This window comes from Odocoileus virginianus, unplaced genomic scaffold (assembly GCF_023699985.2).
Source record: "Odocoileus virginianus isolate 20LAN1187 ecotype Illinois unplaced genomic scaffold, Ovbor_1.2 Unplaced_Scaffold_28, whole genome shotgun sequence".
Lineage (NCBI taxonomy): Eukaryota > Metazoa > Chordata > Mammalia > Artiodactyla > Cervidae > Odocoileus > Odocoileus virginianus.
Genome location: NW_027224290.1, coordinates 338,740 through 354,629, shown reverse-complemented (window position 1 = coordinate 354,629; position 15,890 = coordinate 338,740). Strand labels below are relative to the sequence as shown.

At 36.4% G+C, this 15,890-nt stretch overlaps 2 protein-coding genes across 2 annotated transcripts; both read right to left on the bottom strand.

Annotated features, from left to right (window-relative positions):
• Positions 1–1,653: 1,653 nt before the first annotated feature.
• On the bottom strand, positions 1,654–2,613 carry LOC139033659 (olfactory receptor 51L1-like). Its single transcript, XM_070463106.1, has one exon. It carries the CDS (start codon positions 2,611–2,613, stop codon positions 1,654–1,656), a length of 960 nt encoding a protein of 319 aa, XP_070319207.1.
• A 9,580-nt stretch (positions 2,614–12,193) lies between these two features.
• LOC110148358 (olfactory receptor 51L1-like) lies at positions 12,194–13,153 on the bottom strand. The gene has a single exon (XM_070463105.1). The coding sequence runs from the start codon at positions 13,151–13,153 to the stop codon at positions 12,194–12,196; it is 960 nt and encodes a 319-aa protein (XP_070319206.1).
• Positions 13,154–15,890: the final 2,737 nt, after the last annotated feature.

Sequence of the window (15,890 nt, the reverse complement as noted above, 5' to 3'; positions counted from 1 at the left end):
TTTGGTCAAAGTGAAAGTGCTGAAAGAGAAGAGTATTTAGAAGTAGAGTCAAGAAATAGGATAAGAGGGATGGGAACAGATATAACTGAATTAAAACTAGGGAACAGGAATAAGTCATGTGAAGTCTTAGATTTCCTTCACATGCTTGATATTTGAAATGGTAATTTTAAGTTAATAATACCTTTTTTGTCTTGTGAAATGTGGGCTTATGACAAGTGAAATCTCTTTCTCCAAGATTTTTTTAAAAATCCAATAAAACTAGTCATTCTTTATCCAAAGATTGATTCATTTCTTTCACTTATGCAGTCAATAATTATTAAGTGCATAATTTAAATACACATAGTGCTGGTTCTCACAGGTAGCAAGCTGCATGAGACACAGTTGCTAGTGTAGATAGAATAAGACTTGTAAAAACTTATTATGTATTATTAATATCAGTATACATAAAGTTATAAAGCATCCTTAAAGGCTTTTTTCTTCTTCATTTATTTGTCTTTGAACAAGTATAGACATGTGAATTAAGAAATTTCAACTAGAATTGCAAGTTTCTTATACAACTCTATGCATAGCCATGCACTAGATCATTTGAATAATATGAAAAGACAGTTTATATGCCAAAAGAATTGTAGAAAAAGTAAAATTTATATTTTATGTTTCTTATTGTCACAAACATAAGTAGCTATACTTCAGTCAGATTTTTTATGCTTAAATACTATATCCTAAATATTGTTTGATACACTTAATCCAATGGATTATAATTACTGGTTTCATAAGACATCTCAGGGATTTTAAAAACTACGGAGTGTCAGCTTTTTGTAAGATTAAAATTATTTCTGAAAATTAAGTAAAAACAAACAAACTATGAAGGTTGCCCATTTCTATACCTCGTGAAATTCAATTTCCTGAGAAAACACAGAAGAAGTGAAGTCGCTCAGTTTGCGACCACATGGACTGTAGCCTACCAGGTTCCTCCATCCATGGGATTTTCCAGGTAAGAATACTGGAGTGGGTTGCCATTTCCTTCTCCAGAAGATCTTCCCAACCCAGGGATTGAACCCAGGTCTCCCACACTGTAGGCAGATGCTTTACTGTCTGAGCCACTAGGGAAGTTCGAGAAAATGCAGAGCATGTGCATAAAACTTTAAAAGATGCTGCTGATGCACCATGAAGATAGATAAAATGCTGTGAGCTCTAATATACTTTTATATCAAGATATTATCATTACCATCTTTAATAAAGGTAACTTCAGCAGATTTACAAACACACATAACAAGAAGAGTAGTGTGAGATTCCCAGAGAAATGCAGTATGTCACAAAGCACAGAAATATGAGTTTAGAATAATCAAGGAAAACTTCATGGACAGGAAACCATGAATCACAATTAGGATTAAAAATGAGAGACAATAGATTTAAATGATATCTAACACATTGCATTCCAACATATTCATGTCTAGAGGAGATGTAGGAAACACGTGTTAAGTCCATCTGTATAAATCCTAGTGGACACCAATTCTCTACTTTAGGACATCTGCGCAATGTAATGTCAATTTTATTTCAGTCCTTTTCAGTAATATTTTGTTGGCAATTCTGGTAGAAAAATCACTATATATTTACAAACATAATATTGATGCCATCATTTTCTTGAGGGTAAACCTACATCACAGAAGAACTGAGTTTTAGGGTGAAAAGCAGGTGGAGTACTCCTTGGCGGATCTGCTTGGTCTTCACACTATAGATGATTGGGTTGAGCACAGGTGGAACAAGCAGGTAGATATGTGCCATGAAGATGTGGATGAGGGGGGATGAGTGTTTGGCAAAACGATGGACAATAGAGAGTCCAATCATAGGCACATAAAGAATAAGTACAGCACAAATGTGGGATGCACATGTGTTGAGGGCCTTAAATCTCCCCTCCTGAGATGAAATTTTTAATACTGAGTGAAGGATGAAAACATAAGACACAAAAATACCCAGAGAGTCCATTCCCCACAGCAAAGAGATCAGAACTAACCCGTAAATAACATTAAACTTGGTATCAGCACAAGCAAGGCGGATCACATCCTGGTGCAGACAGTAAGAATGAGAAAGGGTGTGAGAATGGCAAAATGGAAAGAAGGCCAGCCGGGCCAGAAGTGGAATCACAGGAAGGGCACTTCTAAGCAGGGCTGCAATTCCAATTTTAGTGATAAGTGTTGGAGTGAAAATGGTAGCATATCTTAGTGGGTGGCAGATGGCCACATATCGGTCAAGGGCCATGGCCAAGAGCACAGATGATTCAGTGAGGGAGAAAGTGTGAATGAAAAACATTTGGACCACACAGGTGTTGAACTGGATCTCCCTGGATATGGACCACAACACCCTGAAAAGTGATATCATTGTGGGCAAGGACATGCCCATGTCAGTGAGAGAAAGCATGGCCAAGAAGTAGTACATGGGCTGATGGAGCCTGGGGTCTGTCCGGACAATATGTAGGATAGTACAGTTACCCATGATTCCAACAAGGTAGAGGAGACAGAATGGGATGGAAATCCAGTGGTGAAATTCCTCATATCCAGGGATACCTGTGAGATAGAAGGTGGAGGACAGGATATTGCTGGAGTTTGCAGTTGCCATAGGGCTTATTGTTAAACCACAATCCAGATTCACAATCACACTCCAGAGGGGAACAAATGAGAAGATCAGCACCTGTGTCACAAAAACAAAACAAAACTTCAGAGTGTCCTATAATCACTCCTATATTTACCCTCACAGTTTTGCTTTGTTTTTATTTATTTCATTGCTCAATGTCATCAGTTAAGAAAAACATCCACTTTTATAACCATAATGACTTTCCCTTCTCCTCAGGTGCAGAACTATTAACATGCTGTTTGAACATGCACAAAATCCTTCTAAAGACACTACCCTCCAGAGAAGCACACACAAAACCACTGTAGATTGCATTATTAATTAATGCTTTTCTTTTCTTTTTTTAAATGCTTTTCTTTAGAACAATCTTGACCAGAGTTACTGGTCTTATATTAATCCACTTTGGAAAAAAAAAAAAAAGACTCCTGAAATGACTTATATGAATGTCTTTGTCTAAGCTTGATAGCTTTTTCAGCAATACTAGAATATCAGGCAAGGCATCTTTATGGTATTCAGGCAAGACTTGGTCAGGATGTTTTTTATTCTTACTAAACATATCTCTGACTACATAACTGATACTACAGTGATGGCATCCATGCATGCGTGCTAAGTTGTTTCAGGCATGTCCTACTTTTTGTGACCCTATAGACTGGGACCTGCCAGTCTCATCTGTCCAGGTGATTTTCCAGGCAAGAATACTGGAGTGAGTTGTCATATCCTCCTCCAGAAGATCTTCTTGACCCAGAGATTGAACCCACGACTCTTAGGTCTCCTGATTTGTCAGGCAGGTTCTGTAACACTAGCGTCACCTAGGTAATTGATAATAAGGGAATGGTAGCCACATAGAATCAACTCTGATATCTGTATGTTCTTGGATTAGCATCTCCTTGAGGCAAATACAGCTTAGGATGATTGTGTAGATTTTAAAATTTATAATTATAGAATATATAATTTTATATGTGATGTTAAGCAAACTATAATTGATTTTGAATCTGATTTGAAAAATTCAGAACATTCTTCCTGTTGTTTCAGAACAGATTAATCATTTAGAGACTGATTCTTTCTACCAAAAATGCAAAACAAAAGATATAGGGGTTGTTGAGAGAGTAGAAATTTATCCTTCAAAGCAAAAACAAGAGGAAAAAATTACAACAACTACAACAACAAAAGTAAAATGCACAAAAAAATGCCTACTGGCATCTGATCTTCACACTAAAACTCTTCTGCTCAAATGAGAAAATACACTTTCCCCCTCTAGATTCCAGGATTTCTTCTGTGGTCAAGAAAGACATCTCTGTATTAAGAAAGGTGAGCCATTTCTTAAACTCCACTTGCTCATCAACTGCCCAGCTCCATGCTCACCAAAATATTAGTTTAAGAATTTAAAGTCTATGGAACAAATTACCTTCCACTGTAAACTAATAAATCAGCATCTTCTGTCTTGGAAAGTTTTCTTTGACATTCTGTGACATGAAATCCCCTCTGTCTCCTCTAGTTCCATGTAATATCTTTGATTACAGAAAATATTTCCCCAAATTGTTTAATAATTTTCTAAGAAATGCAAGATCCATAATCAAGACATCAAATAAGTAAATTCCAGAAACAAATTCAATCTTCCTGACTGTTCATATTACACTTAGTTCTACCAACATACAGTATGAACTGATACTTCTTATGGCCCTGCTATTTAACTTCTCAAATTCTGGTCTATCTCATCACCTTCCTGTCCAAAATTGCACTGATTATTACTTTTAATGCTCAGATTGACTAATATTATCCTTTCTTTTTGGTGATTCTTTTCTAATTTCTATTCTATAATTAAAATTTAAAAATCTGGTTCTTTTTATCTTACTGCATAGTCAATTCAAACCATTTTTCCAATTTTATAAATGTTCTCTCCCATTACCAAGAAGAAGTAAACATGAAGTTTCATTGAAAACTGGAAGATACCTGAACTAGAGGTCATTTTTCATCATATCACTGACCTTCTTCTGAAGTTGAAAGGAGACTGCTATCTAACACCTCTCTTATGTAGAATCTATTTCTCTGGCCCTGCAATCACATTAACTTAAGTTATATTCTGGTTTCAAAGCTTACTCACTTTAATTTAGATGAAATGACTTCTTTTTCTTTCTCTCTTCTGTAGAAGAGTTGTCTCCTCTATAAACTGAAGATAATAATAATTTGATGAAATGTGCTAAGGTGAAGGAGATAATGTGTGTAAATTTGTCAGCATAGAGCCTTTTCTATGATGATGATAGTGATGAAAATGAGAACAATGATGATGACAACAATAACAATAACACCAATGACTGTTTGAAGTATAATGAGAGAGGAAGACAAGGGGAGACTATGGAGTATCCTTCTCTAGAGGAAACACCATGAATGGCTATGTTCAAAGTGACCTAGATGGTCTGAGAAGTAGAAAGTGAACTGTATCAGTTTCATTTCTTTTTTATCAACTAAATATTCAGTATAGCCAGAGATATGAATTGCTCTTTAGTATTTTTTCTACCCAGAAATTCCTCTGATCAATATGATGACACTGCATATATACTTTCCATTTTATTCAGCACCAATTTTGGGGGATAAAAGAAGAGTCCAAAATAGAATGAGAAATCTCACCAAAAGTTAAAATGAGATCTTTGGGACTTCAGTGAAGTAGGAATCTGAGCAATCACATTAGCATTCTGATGTTACTGCAACATATATATTCATTATTCTCCATATTCATTAGTATCTGGCCCATCTATTTTTTTTTTCACAACCCCTATGTTGTAGCACCTGTTTCACATTGCCTTTTGATATCTTCTACATCCCCAGAGGAGGAGGGTGGAGTCTGGAATTAGTTAATAAACTCAATAATCTGAAGGTCTTAAAGTTTAGAATATAATTATTAGTTAATATCATGTTAAAATCACTGATACATGGGATTGGAAGGGACCTGAAATGCTATCTGCTGTAATCCCACTCTTATTTTGGATTCCTCTCCTGTTATGTCTGGTAATATTCCTTTATGCTGTGTAAACAGTCATGTCCATGGACAGACAGGAGACTACTTGCCATGAAAGTCTAGGATATATTAGGCAAGTTCTATCTGAAAAACCTATATCTGGCTTGAATCCTCTGTCTATGGGTACAGACAATAAAGATTTGGAGAAAGTACGCCCTTTAATAACCTGAGAACCTCTTCCTTCTCAAACCATCCCCCTGGCCCTTCTTCTCACACTTTGGGTGTCTGCTCTGCTCTCTTTGTTCTCTCAAGCTCCCTCTGTATTTTCCTATTACCTCCCAGTTTTACTTTTCCCAATCCCCACCTAATGATAGAATAGTTGCTCTAGTCATGAGTGACTGCTCTAATTCTCAAGGAAAGATGGGTGAGTTAATAAGTCTTCCTTCAGTCCTTAGAGATGTGAGCCCCCATGAGAAATGCAGGACCATGCCTGCAACCCTGTCTGCACGACTATTTTACTTTAGGGCCCTTCCCCAAATTCTCTGTTTTCCATTTCCTATAATGCAGTTTGGGAATACAAAGGCAGGAGGCTATAGAAAGTCCCAAATATTTATCACCCCTATGTCTGGAACAAATGTGGTAGTGTGACATATAATGAAATACTATCTTGTATCCAGAATATGGCAAGGTAATAAAGATGCTGGGCTTCCCAGGTGGCTCAGTGGTAAGGAATCTGCCTGCTAATGCAGGAGGCACAGGAAACGTAGGTTTGTTGGTGGGTCAGGGAGACCCCCTAGTTAGGAAATGGCAACCCACTTGTCATTCTTGCCTAGAAAATTCCATGGACAGAGGAGACTGGTGGGCTACAGTGCATACAGTCACAGAGAGTTGAGAGGATCAATTTCTAGGTAGGTTGACAAGAAGTCAAGTGTCCTGGAGGAGGAAGAGGAGGAGGAGGAGGAGGAGGAGAGGGGGTCTGGGGCTTTCAAAGAGGAGATACGGGTCTGGAGTTCCCAAGGAGGAAACAAGGGCAAACATTTTTTTCTACATTGCTTTGTTTTAGTCAATATAACAATGTATCTTGCTGGAGGACATGTTTCTCCTTCTTAAGAACCTTCTGACTAATCCTGTCATCTTAAAATGTATATTATGGGAGTGGGTCTGGTAAGATCTTTCTATTGTTAGTTCTAATCCTGTTATCTTAAAATGTAAATTGTGGGAGTGGGTCTGGTAAGACCTTTACAACCTTGAGACATTCTTTTGATTTACTGTAATAACCAATTGAAAAAGTATATAACTCCCTTGCTAAGACTAGCAAGGGGGGCACTCTCCGTCCCCCTTCTGATGTCTATGTCAGAAGCTTTCTCTGTCTCTTTTTATACTTTAATAAAACTCTGCTACACAAAAGCTCTTGAGTGATCAAGCCTGGTCCCTGGTCCCAAAGCTAAATCTTCTTTGGAGATCATGAATCCTTCACCATGAGCTATCAGAGTCAGATAAGCCTGAGTGGCTGACAGACATGCTTGCACTCAATAAAGAATGTTAGCTATGGAGTAGCCAATCAGAGGGACTTATTAAGGACTTAAACTGTTGAGGAACATAAAATCTATAACCTAAGTACTGGGAATGACTTGAGTTCAGTGCTGTTACTCTGCTTAGTTACTTACTTGTGTCCAACTCTTTGTAACTCCATGAACTGTAGCCCACCAGGCTCCTCTGTCCATGGGATTCTCCAGGCAAGAATACTGGAGTGGGTTGTCATGCCCTCTTCCAGGGAATCTTCCCAACCCAGGGATCAAACCAGGTCTCCTGCATTGCAGGTGGATTCTTTACTGTCTAAGCCACCAGGGAAGCATGCCACTTGGCTAGCCTATCCGACACCTGCAAAGCAGGACACTTCATTGAAATATTCTGCAAATGTCTTGACAGCCAAAGGTAATCTGAATGTCTACAACTTAGGTAGGAAAAAGAGCCAGGCTGCCACAGGACCTCAACAGCAGGAGAGGATGAACTTTTTTAGATTTAGTGACCCTATCTGGTCTCAGCTACAATGATTGTTGGACAAGGAGTTTAACTGCCCTATATTGGGTCAGATTGCTAATTTAAATCAATATATTTTATTCCTTATTCTGATTTAATGGGGGTGAAATTATGTCAGGACAAATTCCGAAGAAAATGAAATTTGTGGTAATGATCAGGATTATGTTCACTGGATTCATCTGGCACTTTTATGTATGCACATGCATTTTCCTAACTTAACTCTTCTTATGCCAAACATTCTTGCAAATTGTATTTTATGGTTCATGGGGCAAGTTTTATCATTTATAAACATTTGTCATAATTCCTATAATGCAATTTCTTATCTCCACTATAAAACATTTACCTATTCATTTATAAAAGAGCTAAAATATTTCTTTGGCATTAGACAATAAAAAAGTACATAATGAATATAATAGAAACCTATATATGGCCAAGTGGTTGAATTAAATGAATTGGGTGTCTTAAAAATATCTGTACTATTATTCTCTTTATAAATGCATATGGCTTTTTCTAGACTGTATAATGAGGTGGTTATCCACACTGTACTTTTTTAAAGGAAATAATGCTTTTATGGTTTAAGTTATTCAATCAAGTGACTGAATGACTAAGTGTGCTAATGATGTATTTTGGAATAATGCATGCATAAAGGAAAACACTAATCACTTAAATGGTGAAGAGTATTATTCTGTATTCTGATTTTGTGCTTTTTAAATTTTTTGTGTTTTGCCACAAAGGACTTTCTGCAAATAAAGAAGATAAATGCATAATCCAAAGAATAACATTTGACATCATGAAAATAATTGCATTACATTTTTCCTAATGATAGGAGACTGGAAAAAATGAATTATTATTTGGTCTTCTGGATATCTTGCAGATTTTTCAGATAGGCAGACAATGCTTTTAGGGCACAAGCAAATACTCATGGCTTTATGAAACAAAACAATATGTGTAAGACTGTCTCAACTTATAAGTCTATATAAAATTGGGATAGATGTTTATATCATATCATAATTCTAGGCAAGAGTAGGAGGGTTTTCACTTTAAGAGAGCTAGCTACTTGCTGGAGGGCTGGGCTGGACAAAATAAAGCTTCCCTCTCAGTTCATAATATAACTGTGGCATCTATTTATTCATTCAGTCATTCATTCCTTTGTATATTCAAAATTCATCTCTGATTCAATAATTCTACTCCTGGGCAAACACCTGGAGAAAAACGTGGTTGGAAAGGCCACATGAACCCCACTGTTCACTGCAGCGCTATTAACAATTGCCACGACATGGAAGCAACATAAGTGTCCATAGAGAGATGAATGAATAAAGAAGATGTTGTACATACATAAAATGGAATATTATCCAGCCATTAAAAAATAACAAAATAATGCCATTTGGAGCAACTTAGATGGACCTCGAGATTATCATACTAAATGAGGTAAATTAGACAAAGGCAAATATATGATATTACTTACATGCAGAAGATAAAAAAAAATACAAATGAGCTTATTTACAAAAAGAAACAGACACACAGACTTAGAGAACAAACTCATTGTTACAAGTTGGGGGAGAGTGGGAGTTTGGGATTGACATGTACACACTGCTATTTTTAAAGTAGATAATCCAGTATAACACAGGGACTTCTGGCCAATATTCTATAGAAACCTAAAGAAAAATAATTTAAAAAAGAATAGATACATGTGTCTGTATAACTGAGTTACTTTGCTGTACATCTGAAACTCTCACAACATTATTAATCAAATATACTTCAATAAAAATACAAATTAAAAAAATGAAAAGAGTAGCGTACTTAGGAATAAATTTGCTTAAAGAAACAAAAGACCTATATACAGGAAAAACTATAAAGCACTGATGAAAGAAATCAAAGATGACACAAGTAGATAAAGAAATATACTGTGTTCATGGATCAGAAGAATCAATACAGTGAAAATGAGTATACTAACCAAAGCAATCTATAGATTCAATGTAATCCCTATCAAGCTACCAACGGTATTTTTCACAGAACTAGAATAATTTCACAACTTGTATGGAAACATAAAATACTTCGAATAGCCAAAGCAATCTTGAGAAAGAAGAATAGAACTGGAGGAATCAACCTTCGTGACTTCAGATTATACTACAAAGCTACAGTCATCAAAACAGTATGGTACTGCCACAAAGAGAGAAATATAGGTCAGTGGACCAGAATAGAAAGCCCAGAGATAAATCCACACACCTATGGACACCTTACCTTTGACAAAGAAGGCAAAAATATACAATAGAGAAACAACAATCTCTTTACAAGTGATGTTGGGAAAACTGGTCAACCACCCGTAAAAGAACCATACACAAAAATAAACTCAAAATGGATTAAAGATATAAATGTAAGGCCAGACACTATAAAACTCCTAGAGGAAAACATAGACATAACACTCTGACATAAGTCACAGAAAGATCCTTTATGATCCACCTCCCAGAATATTGGAAATAAAAGCAAAAATAAACAAATGGGACCTGATAAAAATTAAAAGCTTCTGCACAACAAAGGAAACTATAAGCAAAGTGAAAAGGCAGCCTTCAGAATGGGAGAAAATAATAGCAAATGAAGCAACTGACAAAGAATTAATCTCCAAAATATATAAGCAACTCATGCAGCTCAAAACAAGAAAAATAAACGACCCAATCAAAAAATGGGCCAAAGAACTAAACAGACATTTCTCCAAAGGAGACATACAGATGGCTAAGAAACACATGAAAAGATGTTCAACATCACTCATTATCAGAGAAATGCAAATCAAAACCACAATGAGGGACCATCAAACCCTGGTCATAATGACTACCATCAAAATATCTACAAACAATAAATGCTGGAGAGGGTGTGGAGAAAAGGGAACCCTCTTACATTGTTGGTGGGAATGCAAACTAATACAGCAACTATGGAGAACAGTGTAGAGATTCCTTAAAAAACTGGAAATAGAACTGCCATATGACCCAGCAATCCCACTGCTGGGCATACACACCAAGGAAACCAGAATTGAAAGAGACACATGTACCCCAATGTTCATCACAGCACTGTTTACAATAGCTAGGACATGGAAGCAACCTAGATGTCCATCAGCAGATGAATGGATAAGGAAGTTGTGGTACATATACACAATGGAATATTACTCAGCTATAAAAAGGAACACATTTAAGTCAGTTCTAATGAGGTAGATGAAACTGGAGCCTATTATACAGAGTGAAGTAAGTCAGAAAGAGAAACTCAAATACAGTATATTAACACATATATATAGAATTTAGAAAGACAGTAATGGTGACCCTATATGTAAGACAGCAAAAGAGACACAAATGTAAAGAACAGGCTTTTGGACTGTGTGGGAGAATGTAAGGGTGGGATTATATGAGAGAATAGCATTGAATAATTATTAAGTGACTCTTTTACACTAAACATAATGTTGATTTACACAGGTAGCAAAATCCTTGAGACACAGTTCCTACAGTAGACAGAATAAGATTTGTGAAAACATACTACTTATCATTAAGACCAATATAAAAACTGGGAGTTACAAGGCATTCTTAAAGTTTTATTTTCTGCTTCATTTATTTCTTCTCTTTCAGTAAGTATAGACATGTGAACTAAGAAATTTCGATTAAACTTACAAGTTTGTAAATACAACTCTATGCACAACTATGCACCTTTCAGAGAAAGGTGAAGACAGTTTATATATTGAAAAGAGTTCTAGATAAAAATTGAGATCTGTATTACCTGTTTCCTATTACTATAAACTTTTAAGTATCTACACCTCAGTGAGTTAGATTTTTTTAATGTTTAAATACTATATCCTAAATTATTATTGGATACATCTAATCCAGTAGATTATATAATCACTGCCTTCACATGACATTATCTCAGGGACATAAAAAATCACTGAGCTTTGGCTTTCTGAAAGAATAAGCTTATTTCTAAAAATTAAATAAAACTATGATAGTTGCTCCTTTCTATTCCTGATGAAACTAAATATCCTCAGAAAGAATAGAACATGTGAGTAAAACTTTAAAAGATGATGCTGATGGGCCATGAAGTTCGAAAATTTCCTTTTGGAAACTTAATATGCTCTTACATCAAGGTAAGGTTTTTTCGACTTTAAGAAAGTTAGCATAAGTAGATTTACAAACACACTTACATGATGCAAAAGGTAATATAAGATTCCCTGAATAATACAGTGTATCAAGAAGCAAAGAAAATGGGTTTAGAATAATAAAGGAAAACTTCATAGACAATCAGCATTGAATCAGATTAGGATTAAAATGAGAAACCACAGATGGAAGTGATTTCCAGCTCACTCTGCTCCAACATGTTCATACTTTGAAGGAACTTGGAAGTTCATGTTAAGTCAGTATATTATAAATCCAGTAGACACGAACCCTCTTCTTTAGGATTTTTAACAATGTACTGTCAGAACTATTTCTGCTTTTTTTTTTTAAGTAATTTTTTTTTGTAACCCTGGTGCCAACATAGAGAGGAGACAAATCACTATATATTTACAAAATTATGATTCATGTCATCACTGTGTTGAGGACATGTCTACATCACAGAAGAACTGATTCTTAGAGGGAAAAGCAGGCGGAGAATTCCTTGGCGGATCTGCTTTGTCTTTACACTATAGATGATTGGGTTGAGCACAGGTGGAACTAGCAGGTAGATATGTGCCATGAAGATGTGGATGAGAGGGGATGAGTGTTTGGCAAAACGATGGACAATAGAGACCCCAATCATAGGCACATAAAGAATAAGAACAGCACAAATGTGGGATGCACATGTGTTGAGGGCCCTAAATCTCCCCTCCTGAGATGAAATTTTTAATACTGAGTGAAGGATGAAAACATAAGACACAAAAATACCCAGAGAGTCCATTCCCCACAGCAAAATGATCATAACCATTCCATATATAACGTTAAACTTGGTGTCAGCACAGGCAAGGCGGATCATATCCTGGTGCAGACAGTAAGAATGAGAAAGGGTGTGAGAATGGCAGAAAGGAAAGAAGGCCAGTCGGGCCACACTTGGAATCACAGGAAGGGCACTTCTAAGCAGGGCTACAATTCCAATTTTAGTGATAAGTGTTGGAGTGAGAATGGTAGCATATCTTAGTGGGTGGCAGATGGCCACATATCGGTCAAGGGCCATGGCCAAGAGCACAGATGATTCAGTGAAGGAGAAAGTGTGAATGAAAAACATTTGGACCACACAGGTGTTGAACTGGATCTCCCTGGAAATGGACCACAACACCCTGAAGAGTGATGTCATTGTGGGCAAGGACATGCCCATGTCAGTGAGAGAAAGCATGGCCAAGAAGTAGTACATGGGCTGATGGAGCCTGGGGTCTGTCCGGACAATATGTAGGATAGTACAGTTACCCATGATTCCAACAAGGTAGAGGAGACAGAATGGGATGGAAATCCAGTGGTGAAATTCCTCATATCCAGGGATACCTGTGAGACAGAAGGTGGAGGAGAGGATATTGCTGGAGTTTGCAGTTGCCATAGGGCTTACTGTTAAACCACAATCCAGATTCACAATCACACTCCAGAGGGGAAACAAATGAGAAGATCAGCACCTGTGTCACAAAAAACAAAACAAAACTTCAGTCTGTCCTATAATCACTCCTATATTTACCCTCACAGTTTTGCTTTGTCTTTCTTAATTTCTAACTGAGCATTGTCCATTAAGAAAAACATCCACTTTTATAACCACAAGGATCTTCCCTTCTTCTTCTCAAATGCAAATGTATTATCATGTTCTATGAATATAGGTAATCCCCTTCTAAAGACACTACCCAGAACAGTACACACAAACCCCACTTTAGACATTTTTCATTTCATATTTTTCTTCAGGAAGATCCTCAACCAGAGTCACTGTTCATACATTAGCACTTTTTGTTTAAAAAAAAAAATGACTTTGGGGTGGAGAGGGAAGTGAGAGGGGGGGATTGGGATGGGGAATACATGTAAATCCATGGCTGATTCATGTCAATGTATGACAAAAACCACTACAATATTGTAAAGTAATTAGCCTCCAACTAATAAAAATAAATGAAAAAAAAATGACTTTGGCAGTGACTTGTATGAAGTGTCTTTCCTGTCTTAGCTTGATAGGTTTTTCAGTAATACTAAAACACCATGCAAGGCAAGTTACAGAATTCAGGTGAGTATTGATCAGCATAGTTTGTGCTCTTACTAACCTATCTCTGGCTATGTAAGTGATGCCACAGGGTTGGTACCCACTGAAAATCAACTCTAACATCAATTTAGTCTCAGGCTAGTATCCCCAAGAACTAAATATAAGTTAAGATAGACAGAAGAATGTATGATTTTTAAAGGTTATAAATATGTAATTTTTCTATGTAATATAAGCAAAGTACAATTGACTGACTCTGCATTTAAAGATTCCAAACCTTCTTCCTGCTATGTTTAGGAACTGATTTATTATTTGGAGACAGGCTCTATCTGCAAAAAAAAGCAAAATGATAGATATATAGGGGTTGGGGAAAGATTGAATAGAAACTCATGATTCAAAGCAAAATCAAGAGAAAACAAAATAAAAAAAAATCTAAAGACCAAAAAAAAGCCTACTGTGTCTAATCTTGACACTAAATATTTTCTACTTGGATGAAAGAGTTAATATATTTTTGCCTGTTAGATTCCAGTACTTCTTCTGTAGTCAATGCTTCTGAAGTAAGAAGATGAGCCACTTGCCCTTCTTTTGACAAGCATCCATGCTTACCAAAATTCTAATCCATGGGACAGATTGCCTCTAACTGTAAACTAATAAATTGTCATCATGCTATCTTGGAAAGTCTACTTTAGCCTTTGGGAGGTCAAAGCCTCTCAGTCTCCTCTTGCTGTTTTTATTTTAGTTGCTAAGTCATGTTGGACTCTTTTGTGACCTCATGGACTGTAGCATCTCAGGCTCTGTCCGTGGGATTTTCCATGCAAGAATACTGGAATTGGTTGCCATGTTCCCCTTCAGAGGATTTTCCTGACCTAGGGATCGAACCCATGTCTCCTGCATTGGTAGGAGGATGCTTTACCACTGAGTCACCTGGAAAGAGTGCAGTCCCCTCTAGTTACAGGTAAATAAACCCTGATTGCAAAAGATTCTTGCCTTGGATGTTTAATAACTTTCTAGGAACTGAAAGATTCATAATCAAGACACCAAATATGTATATTACAGAAACAGATTCATGCTTTTTAACTCTTATTACAATTAAGTTCTAACACATATAATATGAACTGATACCTCTTATTGACCTGCAATTTAACTCACCAAATTCCTATCTACTTCATCTTCCTGTCTACCCCTGCACTAATTATTACATTTAATGCCCAGCTTTTCCAATATTATCCCTTCCTTTGTTCTTTTCCAATTTCTACACCATAATCCAAATTTAGAATTATGGTTTTCAGTTCACTGCCCACTCGATTCAGACACTTTTTCTGATTTCAGAAGGTTTCTTTGAATCATCAAAAAGGAGTAAACGAAGTTTCATTGAAAACTGGGAAGATACCTGATCTAGAGTATGTGTTTTGTCATCTTACTGACCCTTCACCAAGATTTTAAGGAGACAGTTATTCAACATCTTCTTTATTTAGAATCTGTTTCTCTGCAATCACTTTAACCTAAGCTGCGTTCTGGTTTCAATGTTTTTCTCAGTTTAATTTTGACCAAATCACTTTTTCTTCTCTCTGTACCAAAGTTGCCTCCTCTCTGAAATGAAGAAAGTAACAATTTGAAAGGATGTGCTAAGATGAAGGACATATTGTGTGTAAAATACTTAGCAAAGAGCCTTTTGGATGATGATGATAATGACAACAATGATGATGACAACAGTACTACCAACAAGAATTGTTTAAAGTATAATAGGAGGAGGAACATACAGGGAGACTACGAAGTATCCTCCTTTGGAGGAAAACATCATGAACAGGCATCTCACAAGTGACCTAGGTAGCCTGAGAAGTAGAAAGTGAATTGTATCAGTTTCATTTCCTTTTCATCCATAAATTTCAGTATAGCCAGAGATATAAATTGCTTCTTAATATTTTTTTTCTATCCAGAATCTCCTCTGATCATTATGACACCACATATTCACTTCTCATTTTATTCAGTGACAGATTTGGAAAAAACAACAAAAAAAGCAGACTCTAGGATAGAGGGGGAAGTCTCATTAAGAGTAAGATGAGATCTTTGGGACTTTAGTAAACTAGGAATTTGAGAAATCATA